The sequence below is a fragment of the Silene latifolia genome, chromosome X (assembly GCF_048544455.1).
Source record: "Silene latifolia isolate original U9 population chromosome X, ASM4854445v1, whole genome shotgun sequence".
Classification (NCBI taxonomy): Eukaryota; Viridiplantae; Streptophyta; class Magnoliopsida; order Caryophyllales; family Caryophyllaceae; genus Silene; species Silene latifolia.
In genome coordinates this window covers 120,777,599-120,795,903 of record NC_133537.1, presented here as the reverse complement: position 1 = coordinate 120,795,903, position 18,305 = coordinate 120,777,599, and the positions used below count along the sequence as shown (strand labels likewise).

Sequence of the window (18,305 nt, the reverse complement as noted above, 5' to 3'; positions counted from 1 at the left end):
TATTCCGGTGTCACTTAGATTTTTTTACTACTTAGATTTTCTTACCCATTTTTTTACCACATGTTATTGTGCTGTTATTCTGGTGTTATTAATATTCTGGTGTTATTGTGATGTTAATCTGCTATCACTTTTATTTCTTTTACTACTTTGATTTTTTCTCTTTTTTTTTACCACGTGTTATTGTGTTGTTATTTTGGTGGTATTGTTATTCTGGTGTTATTCTGCTGTTACTCCGGTAATATTATGGTGTTATTGTGTTGTTACTCCGATGTTATTCCTGTGTTATTATTGTACTACCTTACCATTGATAGTGTAATAATAGAGTAACAAATGCATAACAGAGCGCCAATCTACCTTTAACTTTCTGGTACGCGGTAGTCATTTGAGCACTACACTATTTTGAGCTTGTATTTTATATAAGTAAGTTGGCAGATAATTTATGCTCACCTTAACATTATCACTTAGTTCATTTGTCTATTCTTCCATTTTTATGGTGTTAACTAAAATATTTATATAAAATTGTATGAACTATGTATCAACGGATTACAGAAAATCAATCAACAAACGAAATTCCGCAAAACAACAATTCTTTTAACTAGCTTCATGAAAATCAAAAAGCATAAAATAATGTACATGAATCCAAAAGCACAAAATAATGTAAATGAATCAACCAGCAGCAACCAAGAAGATCATATCACTTGTATACAACTAGGCGCAAAAAATGAATCGAAATCGAATTGGCTAGTTGCAAAAATTGATATATAAAACCTTTGATGTATACAACTAGAAATGCAACTGTCTCTGAAGTATTCAACATTTGGCAATTTAGTTTCATCAGCACAATTAAACTCAAGGTTTACATCAAGCTACGTCACTTCACCAACCGTGGACACACCATAATTCAGGTGGCGCACATTAGACCCCCGCGCAAGGCATCATACTCCTTCACCATCCCTCATTATCAGTCATAGCTCTACCCAAAATTTGTACCAATTCTGCCCAAAACCCGACATAGAACCCAAAATATTGAGCTACAAATCGTGACAATCAAGTTGCACCACCAATCAAAGAGCACACACGACTCACTCAATTATGCACCCATTGAGATTGCATAGAGAATGAAGCTTGAATAATATAAATTGGGTAAGAACGCAAAAGGGGTGGCTTAAACTTCTCTATGTTCTTTCCCTTTTCAAGGAAAAAGATAAATAATTCCAACTGGTAATTAGAAATTTCCATTGTATAAAGTGTTTGTTCGACAAGCCACGGGATGCTCAATAATTTGTAATTTGTAAACTCATGTATTCTCCATTTTGGGTATTAGCTACCTTTGTTTTGTTGGAGCTTGTGTCCTCCACAAATTAGTGTGATAACATTTATAAATCTCTTATAGGTTCACAAGGGTATACTTCATATTTTATCAGTTGATTAACGATTACATAATAACGGTTGGCTTGCTAGAAAGTTTGACGTTATTATCATACTGATGGCGGTGATCAACTGGTCCCTAAAAGTCACACCTAAAGGATGTGTTTGAGAGATGTGATTATGGAAATGTATTCACATTGATGCTTTATATGACTAAAAGGTTAGTTCATGTATTTGACAAAACAGTTAGTCAATGTGTTGATGAGACGATTATTTAATTTAATTAAATAATATTAGCTGAGACGAATTAACTGTCAATTCGTAAATTGAATATAATATGTTATATTTAATAAATGTATATAATGTTAGCTTAAACGAATTAAGATGTTAATTCGTAATTAAATGTAACCAGTTATATTTAATTAGCAAATTATAAATATGCGATATTTATAGTTAAAGTATATATTATACATGATTGTCATTATAAATTATTACAGACCGGTATTAATAAATCGACTGCAAGCTGCTGTACGTAGACTTATTTATACGGAATAAAATAAATGACAATTTATAAAATTAATACACTTTATATACATTTTGTAAACTACCAAAATAACAAGATTTAATCTCCTTATTTTTGGTAGGTGGAAAAACCGAAAATGAGAAAATAATCTCTCTTATTTTCGGTTGGATGGGCCGAAAAAGAGGAAAGAAATATCTACCCTATTTTGCTCTTTTACACGGTTTTAAGAGAGCTAGGGGAGATACTTTTTTTTAACCTAATTTTTCTAACCTAATTCACTCATCACACAAGAAAGAAAAACCCTAAAAATTAATCATCGAATTTTGGGGATCGATTCTAGCAAGAACAAACGCATATCTCATATCATCTTGGGTGCAACGATTAGGCGATTATCATTGCGATATTGTTCTTAGGCCGATTTTGCTAGGACCGAAGGTTGATTCTTCATCCCTATTCTATTTTGTTTATGTAAATTCTTTTATGACTAGTATTCATAAACATAATTTCGTTATAATCCTTATAATTTAAAGGGAAGTATACCGATATTTCCTACATGTTTAATCCTCCAATTGTTCAGATGAAAATTCTAATTGCATTAGCCAAGCTACCATGTAAAACGTTTTTTTTTAAATCATTGAAAATGGGTCTAGATCTGGTAAAAATTCACCCGACGTAAATGATCCTGATTCCTGCCAAACGCGAAAAAAAGCAAATCCAAATCCAGTCGAGCTTCAATGAGAACCATCCCAGCCTTAAAGTGACCAATTTAAAGCAAAAGAAATTAAGTACTAGTTTTGACCTTACCCGTAACTAGTAACCTGAGGAACTCAAATCCCAGCTGGCCCATATATGATGAGACATGATAATCACATCATAAATTTCTCAAACCTGTAATAATTCCGATTTCGGCGAACTGAAGACTCCCGCACATCATCCATCAACTAGCACCGAGCACCACTTTCAGGCCACCGGATGCTCGATAAACCGAACTTGATTTCCAGAATCAAGCAATGAATTGGCGAAATTGAGATAATATCAATGTTGCGCCACCGAAATTAAGCGCAAAATTGGAGAAATTTAGACAATATCAATGGTACGATAAATTTTTTGCTGGAATTTCTAGGTTTTAATTATATTTTTCCCAATTATTTATGGTATTTGAGTTTAGAGAGAGAAGGCTTAAAAACGGATTGAAGAGAATTTTTGGGAAGTACGAAAGCGTTTGTTAATTTTGATGTCAGGTTTTAAGTAATTTTTCAAGTTAATCTCATCCATCTATTTTCTCTTATTAAATGGATGAGATTTGTGAGCACACAAACTCACAACTCACCAAAAAAACCAAACTCACGAGATCCCGCCTATATATATATATATACATATATATATATATACATATATATATATACATATATATATATATATATATATATATATATATATATATATATATGTATATATATATATGTATATATATATATATGTATATATATATATATGTATATATATATATATGTATATATATATATATGTATATATATATATATGTATATATATGTATATATATATATATGTATATATATATATATAGATTTGGGATGAGAACTCCACCTTAATGATTTTTTTTTCTAAAAAATAACGACATATTTGGATTCGGCATAGAATTTTATGTCTAGATAACATATTTCTTGGTCCAAAAAGTATAAATTATTGACCTGAATCGAGACGAGAAATATTTTATTAATTTTGATGCACCTAGTACTCATTTTTCATGTATCTAACAATTTTCACGCACCTAGAACTATTTTCGTGCACTTATAGCCTGATAATTTCATGCACCTAGTAATCATTTTCATGCATGTAACAATTTTCATGCACCTAGTATTGGTTTTCGTGCATCTATATTTTGTTAATAAAATCAAAATTTTTTGTTTAGCTATACTAAAAATGTGTTAGAATAAGCTAAACTAAGGGTAAATGATCCATCAAAACTTTCGGAACAAGATTTGATGATGATTTAGTAAGGGTTCTCACGGTTCTCATTATGTTGGTGGTTCTCACTTTATCCCGACCCTATATATATATATATATATATATATATATATATATATATATATATATATATATATATATATATATATATATATATATATATATATATATATTAAATATACATATATAAATATCAGGGACTTGATCAACCCGTATCAAATACATTTGATCAGAAATTATTTGGGTTCCATCCTATAGGTGTGACCTTAAGGGATTAACTGATCACCACCGTCAAACGACAGTAATGTCAAACTCTAGTTAGCCAATCATTACCGATTAATGTTGATCAATTGACTATATAATTTAATCATCCCTTATGTATTCTTATTATGAGATTTAATTATGATGTTTAATCATGTGATCGCACTATTGTTGAGGACACTTACTCTAACATATCTAAAGCACCATACCGTATGGCACCTAAAGAACTGGAAGAGTTAAAGAAACAGCTACATGATCTGTTAGACAATGGGTATATCCGGCCTAGTGTGTCACCGTAGGGAGCACCAATGTTGTTTGTGAAAAAGAAAGATGGGAGCATGAGGCTATGCATCGACTACAGAGAGCTGAGTCATGTCACGGTGAAGAACAGGTATCCTTTGCCAAGGATTGATGATCTTTTTGACCAATTGAGTGGCGCAGAGGTGTTCTCTAAGATCGATTTGAGGTCGGGTTATCACCACTTGAGGATAGCATATGAGGATATTCCTAAGACAGCCTCCCGGTCGCGTTATGGTCACTATGAGTATGTAGTTATGCCTTTTGGTTTGACGAATGCACCAACAGCTTTCATGGATCTTATGAACCGGATTTTTAGTCCGTTCTTGGACAAGTTTGTGATCGTCTTCATTGATGACATCTTAGTATACTCTAAGACTAAGAAGGAGCATGAGGAGCATCTAAGATTAGTTTTGCAGACTTTGCGAGATAATCAGCTATATGCCAAGCTCTCCAAATGCGAGTTTTGGCTAGAGGAAGTGGCTTTTCTGGGTCATGTGACTTTTAAAGAGGGTGTGTCGGTGGATCCTAGCAAGATTGAGGCAGTGACCAAGTGGGAATCACCAAAGAATGTTGCTGAGATTTGGAGGTTCTTGGGTCTATCTGGTTACTACATGAGGTTCGTGAAAGTCTTTTCTACGATCGCGAGGCCTATGACAGCTTTGATGAGGAGAGAGACCAGTTTTCGGTGGGATGAGAGTTGTGAGACGGCGTTCCAGACCTTAAAGGAGCGTTTGACCACAGCTCATATCCTAACTTTACTTGAGGGAAGTGAGAACTTTGAAGTATACACCGATGCTTCAAAGAATGGGTTGGGGTGTATTTTGATGCAGAATGGGAAGGTTATAGCTTATGCATCGAGGCAGCTGAAGCCGTGGAGGAGAAGTATCCTACTCATGATCTGGAACTAGGTGCAGTTGTTTTTGCTCTTAAGATTTGGAGGCACTATCTTTATGGGGGCAACCTTTAAGGTGTCTTTAGATCATAAGAGTCTGAAATATATCTACACTTAGAAAGAGCTTAACATGCGACAGAGGCGATGGATGAAGCTGATTGGGGACTACGACATGGAGACCATCTATCACGAGGGTAAGGCTAATTTTATTGCAGATGCTTTGAGTAGAAATAGTGTTCATTCGTTGTGTACAGCTATGTCTTTACTAAAGCTGAGAGATGAGATGTCCAAGATGGGGATCCATATGATTCAGAAAGGGGATACCGTCGGGGATTTGACAATCGAGCCAGATTTCTATGAGGATATCAAGAGAAAACAAGAGCTTGATCCAAAGATCCAAGAATGGAAGTCAAGAGCGGAGAGTGGCACGGTTCCAGGTTTTCTATCCACACAGATGGAGGTGTTCAATTTGATGGGAGATGGTGTGTTCCTGATGATGCAGATTTGAGGAGAGTAATCATGACAGCGGCTCATTGCACTTCTTATTCAGTTCACCCAGGAGGTGACAAACTTTATAACGACCTCAGGAAAACGTTTTTGTGGCCTAACATAAAGAGGGATGTGGCCAAGTTCATGGCTAAGTGTCTGATATGATAGAGGGTAAAGGGTGAGCAACGAATACCACAATGTAAGATTCAGTCCCTTGAGGTACCTGAGTGGAAGTGGGAGTCGATCTCTATGGACTTTATCGTGGAGTTACCAAGGACACAGTAGGGTAACAATATGATTTGGGTGATCGTCGATCGTTTAACTAAGGTTGCTCACTTCATTTCGATGAAGGATACTTGGACCAAGATACAACTAGCTTTGGGTTATAGAAAGCATGTGGTTCGGTTACATGGTGTGCCTAAGGATGAAGTGTCGGATCGAGATGCGAGATTCATATCACGGTTTTGGCAAGAGTTGCAGGATTTGATGGGAACTACCTTAAAGATGAGTACAGCTTTTCATCCTGCCATAGATGGTCAGAAGGAGAGGACTATCAAGACTTTGGAGGACATGCTGAGGGTTTGTGCCATGGAGTTCGGTGGGAGTTGGGAGGATAGGCTAGATTTGATTGAGTTTTCTAACAACAACAACTATCACACCAATATAGGAATGGCACCGTTTGAGGCTTTGTATGGCAGGAAGTGCCGAAGTCCAGTTTGTTGGGATGACAGGGCAGAGGCAGTGGTTTTAGGACCACAGATGGTACAAGATATGATTGAGCAGGTTTGACTGATTCGTCAAAGGATGAAAGCAGCTCAGGATCGCCAAAAGAGTTATGTAGATTTGCACCGCAGGGACATCGAGTTCGCAGTGGGTGACAAAGTCCTTTTGAAAGTGTCACCGATGCGAGGGTGATGAGGTTTGGAAATAAAGGTAAGTTAAGCCAGAAGTATATCGGTCCGTATGAGATCCTGGATCGTGTAGGTGAGGTGGCCTACAGGCTAGCCTTACCACCAGCTTTGGATCGAGTCCACAACGTGTTTCATGTTTTACAGCTCCAGAAGTATGTGAGTGATCCATCACATGTCCTTGAGGTTGATAACATAGAGCTTGATGGTCTTTATCTTATGCGGAGGTTCCTAAAGAGATCTTAGACCGCAAAGTACGCAAGACAAGGAATGGTGAGACCGTCATACTCAAGGTGTTTTGGTCTAATCATAATGTGGAAGAGGCCACATGGGAACAAGAGGAGGCTATGAGAGAGCTTTTTCCCCACCTTTTCGATCAGGTATGTATGGTTAAGGGGACATAACCGTTGTCTTTTTAGGGGGGTAGGAGATGGTTGCATGCTTGTTTTTTAGTTAGTTTAAGTTGGTTTATTAGTTATGTTTTGAGTTGGTTTAGCTATGTTTGTGTCATCTGGTCAGTTGTGTCGGGTGTTTTGTTTTATGTAGTGGGAGTTGTTTGGCTCTTGTTGGTCTTGTTTTGTGTGTATAGTGTGAACTTCGGGGACAAAGTTCTTTTTAAGGAGGGAAGACTGTAATACCACGGTTTTCTAAGTATGTTACTCGGCCGAGTAAGTGTCTCGTGTGTTTCTGGACAGTTTACTGCCTAGGAATACTCGGCCGAGTATGGGAATACTCGACCGAGTAGAGGATACTCGGTCAATTATACTCTATACTCGACCGAGTATCCGGTCTAACGGATTTTATTTCCTCGGTTTGATTTAGAAAGGATTAGAGTTATATAATACGCCATTTAGAGTTCTTAATCATTTTTTAAAAACCTAAGCAATACAACGTAACTATAATCGTCTCTAAATCTCTCTCAAGTGCATGGATCGTTCGTGTGTCTATTTCATCTTTCCTTGCGTCGATTGTGTCGGTAAGCTTCTGATTTCATAAGTTCCATTGATTTATCTTTTAGGGTTTTACCCTAATTTGTGATTTGGGGAAAAGGGGTTTTGGAATATGGTAATTGAAATTATGTGATTGTTGTTAGGTGGAGATTTCGTAGAGGAGCCTTTCTAGCTTGCTTGATTGTCTCATTGCAGTTTGTGCTAAGGTAGGGTTTCCCTACTCGGGTTACTGTTAATTGATTTAAGATTGTATTGTGATTGTTGTACGACTGATATTGTGATTATCTGCTGTTGTTGGATTGGAGTTTGGGGGTGGTGTTGTGATGGTTGTTGGTGATGTTCACGAGGTGCGTCATCGGCTAAATGGAGTCACTTGTGGGAGTGGCTTCACGCCCTAGTTTCGCCCTCTGTGGAACCCGCCACAGGAGGGGATGTGCACATTAATGAACAGGGTTATCGCTTGTTGATGAGCAGGGCTTAGGTGGGTACGGCTGCGGTCCCCCACTGGCGGGGCTACACACTTTAGTGTGTAGTCAGTTACATGTTGTTATTGGGAGTGGAGGTGGATGATGATCAATATTATCTTATCTTACTTGTCTTATATTGATTATGCAGTAAACTGACCCCGTTGTTGTTTTGTAAATCTGTGGTGATCCATTCGGGGATGGTGAGCAGATTGTGACAAGTGATGATGGTTACTAGCTTTAGGACGAGATGGGGAGTCGTCACTCGAGTCTAGCTTCCGCTGTCATGAGTTTTACCTTTCAGTTGTAGTTGTTGAACATTAGTAACTTTACTTTGGTTTTGGTATTGGATCATGTAATCATTAACTATTTATACTTTAACAAATGTCGTTTTGGATTGGTAACTTTGATATACTAACCTCGGGCAACCGAGATGGTGATGGTCTCTCATGATAGGGTGGTCCTGGTAAAGCACCTTGGTATGTGGGGGTGTCACATACAATATCTAATTATTACATATCATATAATTTACAACAGTTCCTTCATTCGCCTCAGCCCCGTAGAATTAGCATGACTATCATGTTCAGCTTGAGACAATGGTTTGGTTAAAGGATCAGCAACATTTTGATCTGTCCCAATCTTACAAACTGTTGTTTCCTTCCTTTCTATGAAATCTCTAATTACATGAAATTTTCTAAGTACATGTCTAGATTTGTTACTAGACTTAGGCTCTTTAGCTTGAAAAATTGCCCCACTGTTATCACAACAAATTGTGATAGGATCCGCAACAGATGGAACTACTTTTAGTCCCTCCAAGAATTGCCGAATCCATACAGCTTCCTTTGCAGCTTCAGATGCTGCAATGTACTCAGCCTCCATTGTAGAATCTGCGGTAACTGACTCTTTAAAACTTCTCCAGCAAACCGCTCCTCCATTTATCAAAAATACAAAACCAGCCTGATATTTTAAATCATCTCTGTCTGTTTGAAAACTGGCATTTGTGTATCCATTTACACATAACTCAGTATGCCCTCCAAACACCAAGAATAAATCTCTAGTCCTTCTCAAGTACTTAAGAATATTCTTCACGACTATCCAGTGACTCTTACCTGGATTCTTTTGATAGCGACTCTTCATACTCAAAGCATACGATACATCGGGACGTGTACACATCATGGCATACATGATTGATCCAACAACGAAAGCATACGGGATCAGACTCATGCGTTCAATATCTTTAGGACCAGTAGGACACTGTGATTTGCTCAAAGTGACCCCACTACCCATCGGTACAAATCCTCTCTTAGAGTCTTTCATATTGAAACGCTCAAGAATCTTATCTATATAAGCCTCTTGACTCAATGTGAGTATCCTTTTAGATCTATCTCTATAGATTCGGATACCTAAGATGCGTTGCGTTTCTCCTAAGTCTTTCATTTGAAAATGACTTCCCAACCACTCCTTCACAGAAGTGAGCATTGGTACATCATTCCCAATGAGTAGTATGTCATCTATATACAAGACAAGGTAAACCACTTTACTCCCACTAAACTTCATGTACAAACACGGTTCCTCAACACTTCGAGTGAATCCGTTTTGTTTGATAACATGATCAAATCGATGATTCCAACTTCTTGATGCTTTCTTAATTAAGACCATAAATGGATCTCTTAAGTTTGCATACTTTGTTATCATTTTTAGGATCCACAAAACCTTCAGGTTATGTCATATACACTTCCTCTTCCAGAAACCCGTTCAGGAAGGCGGTCTTGACATCCATTTGCCATATCTCATAATCATGAAATGCAGCAACCGCTAACATAATCCTAACGGATCTAAGCATAGCAACTGGTGTAAAAGTTTCGTCATAGTGTAAACCATGAACCTGAGTGAAACCTTTTGCAACCAATCTAGCTTTGTAGACATATTTATGTCCATCCATGCCGATCATAATCTAAAAGAGCCACTTACACTGAAGAGGTCGTACATCTTTAGGTAAGTCAACCAGGTACCATACCTGATTTTCGTATATGGAATCCATTTCGTATTTCATGTCTTCAACCCATTTTTTGGAACCGGGACTAGAGAGAGCCGCTTTTAGGTTGCAGGTTTGTTACTTTCCAAAAGTAACACATCATAATCACCACTTTCCTCGATAATACCAAGGCATCTATCAGGCTGGTGAGTTATCCTATCTGACCTACTAGGTTCCGAAGGAATTATAACTAATTCAGATGTAGAAGGAACATCTTCCTGCGATACCTCCTCAGTTTGTGGCTCTTGAAATTCTGTAAGTTCAAATTTTCTCCCACTTTGTCTTCCAGAAATAAAATCTTTTTCTAGAAAGAAGCATCGTGAGACACAAACACTTTGATCTCTTGACGGTGGTAGAAATAATATCCATGAGTTTCCTTTGGCTAACCTAAAAAGAAACACTTGTCGGATCGGGGTGCTAATTTATCGTCAGACTTGCTCTTGACATAAGCTTCGCAACCCCATATTCGAAGAAACGACAAGTTAGGGACCTTCCCTTTCCATATCTCATATGGAGTTTTCTCGGTAGCTTTAGCTGGGCTTCGATTTAGTGAAAACATTGCAGATAACAGTGCGAAACCCCAAAATGAGTCAGGTAGCTCAGTTTGACTCATCATGGATCAAACCATATCTAATAAAGTTCGATTCCTTATTTCAGACACACCATTTAATTGTGATGTGCCTAGAGGAGTTAACTGTGAAACTATTCCACAGTCTTTCAGGTGTTTATCAAAGTCATTACTTAGATATTCACCTCTACGATCTGATCGTAAGGTTTTGATCTTTCTTTGAAGTTGGTTCTGTACTTCATTTTGGAACTCTTTGAACTTTTCAAGAGCATCACTTTTATGTCTGATTAAGTAGACATAACTATATCTACTTAAATCATCTGTAAAAGTGATGAAGTAGTCAAAACCACCTCTGGCTAAGATTGTCATTGGACCACATACATCGGTATGTATAAGTCGTAACATCTCACTGGCTTGTGTACCTTTTCAAGTAAAAGGGGAACGAGTCATTTTGCCAAGTAAACAAGATTTGCATATGCCATATAATCGAATGATTTGAGAACTCCAGTGGAAACGAGTCTCTTAATACGCCTCTCGTTTATATGACCTAATCTACAATGCCAGAGATAAGATTGATATGAATCACCTATTTTGAGCCTTTTGTTATCTATATGATAAACATCTTTAGTCAATTCTAGAACGTAAATTCTCCCAATTGTAATGGCTTGGCCATAAACCAATTCATCATATGAAAAGGTAAGATAATTGTTTCTGATCACAAAAGTGAAACCTTCTGTGTCTAACACAGAAATGGAAATTATATTCTTGCTAAGAGTTGGTACGTAATAACAATTATTTAAGTACAATTTCTGACCTGATCCTAAATTGATAACATATGTCCCTACAGAAACAACAGTTACTCTAGCTCCATTTCCCATTTGTAGGTCAATGTCACCTTTTGCTAAACGTCATACGTTTATTAACCCTTGTAAGTGATTACAAAGGTGAGAACCACAACCAGTATCAAACACCCATGTTATGGTACTAGCAAAATTAATGTCTATCATATAAATGTTCGAAGAAAAAGAACTTGCTAACGTCCTACGTCTAGCTTTCTCATCTTCTAAATATTCGGGGCAATTTCTATATCTCTTGAATCTCGACTTATCCTTAACATTTAAGGTCAATTTTTCCTTCCTAAAACTCCCACTTATTTGTGCATTATTCTCTTTATAAGAGAATCCATCAACATTTGTTGCACAAGTAGAAGATTTGGGTGAATGAGTTTCAACAAATTTTCGCATTATCTTGTCCATTTTACCAGTTTTCTGGAGATTCGCCTCTCGATCGTGAATTTTGTTATCTTCCAAAGAAACGCTTTCTAAGGATAAACGTCGCCGTGAATTTTGATATTGAGAAGCGGATTGAAAGTTTTCAGTTGACATTGCGCGATTGATTCTACAAACAGAAATGATGGAAATATTAACACTTATCGTAAATAAAAGACTTGTAAAACATTTTTAACAAGTTCGCATTTATATAATGATCTCCCACTAAATTATATAAATGATCCCGAGATCCGTCTCTAAATAAATCTCGGCCCAGTGACGCCAGACATACGAGATCTAAATAAATTCGGTAAGTCAACTCTTTGACCGATTCTACCCTTAGAACTCTCGGTCGACAGATTTCTAATAAATACATCTCCTAGCCTCGGAACTCAAGAATGGGCCTAGTGACGCCAGACATACCAACCTTGCAATTCCATTGAGTCCAACCAACTTTTGCGTGTAATAACGTTTATTACCCTATTTACCCAACGTAAAATGAAAGCACCCCAGTGAGCCGAGCCTGCTCCCTAATGAAGAAGGGATTCATAGGTGCTACTAATTGGAAAAACAAATCTCAATATTTAAAATTGTGAAAGATCTTGTCAATTTATTTTCAATTTCCTTTAAGTGAACTGAATAAGGAAGTTCTAAAAATTAATCGACAATAACGATATAAAAATGCATGTGACGTCTATTTGGCATGTATGCAAAATAAAAAACATGTAAAAAACAATCAATTTCTAGTATGCCCCTAAACAAGTTAATCTAATTAACTATTACACTTTGGAAACCAACTCCTTGGTCTCTTGAACATCATTGGAACGTCTTCCAATAAGCCGCCTTCTTTAGGAAACTCCGGTCTTCTTGGAACTCCTTTCCAAAAGGCCGCCTTCTTTAGGATCCGCCATCAAAAACTTTATTATATTCTAAATATAAAAATTACATGGCTAAATCCTATTATATATTTGTAAATTAAAATAATAAAAACTATTAATATTACATTAAGACGATACGAAATCGTAATTAATTTAAAAATCAATTGATATTCCCATACATTTCGGGAAATACCAATTAAAACTAACTAGGCCATACTAGATAAAATTACACGAATTAAATTACATTAATTTAAATAACATAATTAAATGACATTCATTCAAAATTTAAATTACATACAATATGTAAACATTCTCTAATATGCCAAATAGCCATCTATACTTTTATGTCGATATAAAGCACGGTATTATGGATTTAAGTGTATTTTAACCTTTAAAAATCACAAAAAAAATACTTAAATTAAATTTAAGCATAAGATATTTTTTTTTTTTCGATAAAATGTAAGAAATATATTAAGGATCGGAAAAATACATCGGTTTTGGATTGAGTTAGGACGAACCCACATAGCAACCCATACAAAGACAGCCAAACAACAGACGCCCCAACACAAAACCTAATAGGTGACAACAAAAATCAGATGTCATCTTCATTCTTCTATACTTTCCCCTTTCATCAAACTTCAAACCTCATTTCCTTCGATCTGAAACTCCTCTTACTGCAAACCAATCGCCCGAATCCATCTCCCATCCCCATCTGATGTTTGATGGCGAAACCCAGAGAATTTTATTCTCATGTCATCAATCATTAATTGCATCACTTTCTCCGGTCTCAGAATCCTTGCCTCAAATCTGCAAGTATTCCTTTGGTGCCACACTTGATAGATGCATGCATTCAAAATGGTGTTTATGAGGTCTTTTCGAAGTTTTGATCCTCCCAACCGTAACCTCCATTCCAGTATGTCCTGAGTAGGTAAGCTTTCTCCAATCCACCGATTTAGACAGTCCACGAGTCTTCTACTCTATTCGCAATCGAAGAAAAGGTGATCTATTGTTTCACTAGTCTTGCCACAAATGTAACATGTATCCTCTTCACACAAACTCAATCTTTTAAGTTTTGCTTTTGTATTCATGGCCTTATGATGATAGAGCCACGAGATGAAGGCGTGTTTAGGCAGTGTCCACTTTGACCAGACTATATTCTTCCAGGGAACAATATCTCCCTTATCCCCGAGACATTCATACCCCTTGGCCACTGTATATTCCTGACCTCTTTGCGTTGTCCACAGATGTTGATTGTAATAGTCTGATAGAGTACTTTTAATCTTGCATAGTTTTCTCCAATACCAGCTAGCATCAGTTTTGGGGCTATATCCTTGTCAGGAGTCATTTTTTATATAGATTTGATTGACCCACCTGACCCATAAATGGTCTGCCTTGGAAGCTATCCACCATACTAGCTTACCCACGGTAGCTTTCTTCCAAATTGCATCATTTTTAAGTCAAAGACCCCCTTCCTTCTTGGGCTTACACACCTTCTCCCATGCTACAAGAGGGGACCTTATGTAGTCTGCTCCTCCATCCCAGAGGAAGTTTCTGCATATGCTCTCAATACGAGAGATTACCCCACTTGGAAGAATAAACATAGTGGCCCAATAGTTATGAAAAGTTTTGAGAACTGCCCTGATCAGAACCAAACGACCTGCATACGAAAGTTTCTTTGCTCCCAATCCCCTTATTTTGGTAAGAATTTTATCAATTAAGGGTCTGCAATCTTGGGCATTCAATCTGGTACTCTTGATTGGCACTCCTAAGTATTTGAATAAAAGTCTCCCCTCCACCATACCCGACCTCTGAAGGATTTCAGTTTTAACACTGTCTTTGACCCCATTAAAATAAGCATTGGATTTTCCTTTGCTCATTTTAAGCCCTGAAGACTGAGAAAATGTGGCAAAGGTTCTCAGCATAATTATGATAGATTGAGCATCCCCTTTACAAAAAAGGAGTAGGTCATCTGCAAACATCAAATGAGTGAGTCTTAGAGGCTTGTATAGAGGATGGTACCTGAAATTTGGATTTCCTAAACTGTTTTAGGACTCGAAAATTAGTCTTCACTAATTTTATCACAATTATTTACATTATTGCTAATAAAATCATACTAAACTTAACTTTTATGTTATAATTTCAAATAAATAACTAAAATTATAAATATTTGAAATTGAAAAATTTTATGCATTCTGGAACAATTCCATAAACCATAAAAATTAAAAAACTTCATCCAGAAAATTTTGATTAAATTTTATGAAAAATATATATTACTTTTATCGGTTTTTATCTAATAAAAACCAATAACCATGCAAAATTAAACAACTTAATTTTCTAAATTTACATATAATCTAAATACCATGCATGAAATCTTTGATAAAATTTTCGTCCAATAAAAATATTTTTAACCATTTTTACCTAATTTATATTGCTTTTATCGGTTTTTATCTAATAAAAACCAATAAACATGCAAAATTAAACGATTTAATTTTAAAACTTTACATCCAATGTAAAAAATATGCATGCAATCATAGGTAAAAATTTCGAACCAAGAAAAATTTTTAAACTATTTTTGCCTTATATAATCACATTTTATCGTTTTTTAACCATTAAAAAACAATAAACATGTAAAATTAATCAAATTAATTTTCTCAAATTCACTTACTTTAATTAACTCATGCATGCGTGACTATATTAAAATTTCATGGCCAGAATTAACATGCAACTAATTTTAGTTAACAATTAATCATTTTTAATGCATATTAACTCAAAATTTATCAAAATAAATTAATAATTAGCAATAATTATCATAACCAAAAATGACCAAAAATATTTTAAGGTCAGAATATTTACATGCAACACAAAAATTTTATGTTAAAACAATTTTAACACTAAAATTTACGATTTTTATAAAGTTATCTTATAACTCGATAAAATTGTCAAATATCGACATGCATGTAACAACTGAGCGCTGATACCACTTGTAAGTCCTAGACCCCAAATTAGACTCTTAAAATTAGTAACTAAATAACTTTTTATTTAGTCTTAAGGTGATCTAGTTACATGCATGCAAATAATATGATCTAAAATGCCAAGATTAAGAAGAAAAAATTCCTTACATTGGGAATTTGGCTATAAGAACAACTACAATAGTTGTCTTATGGAACTTCTACATGTAATGGATGATCCTCCTCCTAGTACCCAAAATAGGGTACCTCCTTTGGATGCACCCAAGATAATACCCAAATTATACTAATATTATTAACTAGATAATTATTAGTATAAACCTAGTGTATTACTATAAATATTATTACTCTAATAATATTTTATGTATGATAATTTTATGTGAATTATTTGATGTGAATATGATCAACTTTTGATCACATTTGATGATGGAAAAATGAAAGAAAAAGACACCTTTTTTTCTCTCAAAACCAGCCCATGGAGTATCAATTTGGGTGATTTTTTCTCCTCAAATTTTTCCAACACAAATGATGTTGTGTGTTGTGGTATTTATAGGGAGTATTTTATAATAAACAAATGTGGAACATTTGTTAGTGGAATTTTACATGTGTAATAAACACCATGTAAACATACCACATGGTATTTATTTCCGGGTCCATTTTGACTTCCGACATTCGTCCCACAAATGCTTATAAGTCTTATATTTAATTATCTTTAATAATTAAATATTAATTTAATTATTTAATATTTAAATAATTTAAATTAAAAAATAATGTACACCCACCTTTTAAGTATTATTAGACCATTTTATCATTATAAAATGTATCCTATAAAACTCTGTTAGCTAATTTTTACAACTTCTTGTAACTTAAAATAGCTTATTAACTCCGCCTCATAAATAACGCACTTTACGTACGTATTTAGTAAATTATTAATTACTAAATATCGTCTAACATTTATTAGTCAATTATCTTATAACAGAATAATAACTTTCTTTGGCTCGAGTACCTTACTCGACATCAAATAACAAATTCACTTGACTACTAAAAGTCAATATACACTAGAAATTAATTAATTTGTATCTTATACAAATAATTAGTTTTCCAATTTGGGCATCATCCTATAGGTGTGACCTAAAGGGATTAGCTTATCACCGCTATCATACGACAGTAACGTCAAACTCTTGTCAACCAACCATCCCCCTACTACTAAGAGAATAAAATTTCTCTTAGTTTTCCCGCCTAAAGAGACTTCTTCTTAATTGGGCCTATTTTTTTGGATACTGCTAGTACTAACACAACAAGATTTGATGGATTGTAAATTCTGGACCCTATACGTAGCCCACTTTTTCTATCTCATCTATCAAAGTAAAAGTTATTAATAGCCCATAATTTTGGACTCTACATGACTACATGTCATATTATAAGCTAGATGAGTGAACTTGATTTTGTATGAATTTAAATTTATATTATATTTATATGTTACCTCTTTTGTAAGAAATCATCCGTTATTTATTATGTAAATTTTTGTCTTAGTAATATGGACTATTTTTTGAAAAATGTAAAAACACTTATGTATTTTCTATTAGAAATAAAAAACTGAAAACATTATTTTAATAATTCGTAAATCGTCTTTTTCGACGCGAGAAATAGTTTTTACTGCTTTTCGTTTTAAGGTCAATACGCGTTTTAATAAAATTATACAACTAACTTAATAATTGTACTATTAATGTCATAAATTAGTTGCATGTAGTGGTATAAAATTATTGTATTATTTTTAATAGTAAAAAAATAACTTAACTTAAAATGTCTTCTTATGGTAGTAAACTTTTTTTTCAACCTCTTATTAATATTATATTTAGCATATTATAACATTAAATTAAAAGTATACTTCATTTATGCAAATAATTTAATTGATAATATCTCTTTATAAAATGAATCTAAAAAGTACCGTGCTATAGCACGGGAACTACACTAGTTACTGATTAAGGTTGACCAACTGACAGATATAAAATATATCCCTGGTGTATTTCTAATATGAGATTTATTAAGTAAACGCACTATTGTGGAGGACACCTACTCCAACACTTGACATCTGCCACGTACACCACAGTTGTATGTGCTTCCAAGGCTATCTGATTTACCCCTCCTACAGCTTCCCACGACACTGGCAGAACCATCTTCTACCATAGCTAGAAAAATATATATTTTTGCTATTTGAATACATAATGAGTATTTATTTGAAAATAAGTCAGTGTTTCAAAAAATAACCTTTTATTTTTGATACAAGAGTCTGAACATTCATTTTCCCACGTTTTCCTCTCTTTTTTTTGCTTGCTATTTTCCTTTTCGTCAGCAATTTAGGTAACAGTGTTCCTTTGATGGCATTAAAGTTTGTAACCTTCTTCAGGACCTCACTCCTACTTTTATTTAAATCACTCAAGATGAG

At 35.0% G+C, this 18,305-nt stretch overlaps 1 protein-coding gene across 1 annotated transcript; it reads right to left on the bottom strand.

The window, feature by feature from the left end:
• Positions 1-14,350: 14,350 nt before the first annotated feature.
• Positions 14,351-18,036, bottom strand: LOC141618217 (uncharacterized). Its single transcript, XM_074435323.1, has 2 exons — positions 17,937-18,036; positions 14,351-14,862 (listed from the first exon to the last, which is right to left on the bottom strand). Exons 1-2 carry the CDS (start codon positions 18,034-18,036, stop codon positions 14,351-14,353), a joined length of 612 nt encoding a protein of 203 aa, XP_074291424.1.
• Between the last annotated feature and the right edge of the window lie 269 nt (positions 18,037-18,305).

Excerpts from the sequence above, each read along its gene's own strand:
- LOC141618217 (XM_074435323.1), bottom strand. The coding sequence starts at position 18,036 with ATGGTTCTGCCAGTGTCGTGGGAAGCTGTAGGAGGGGTAAATCAGATA. Across the intron at positions 14,863-17,936 it reads GGCAGATGTCAAGTGTTGGA|ATGACCTACTCCTTTTTTGT; the intron begins GTAGGTGTCCTC and ends TGATGTTTGCAG.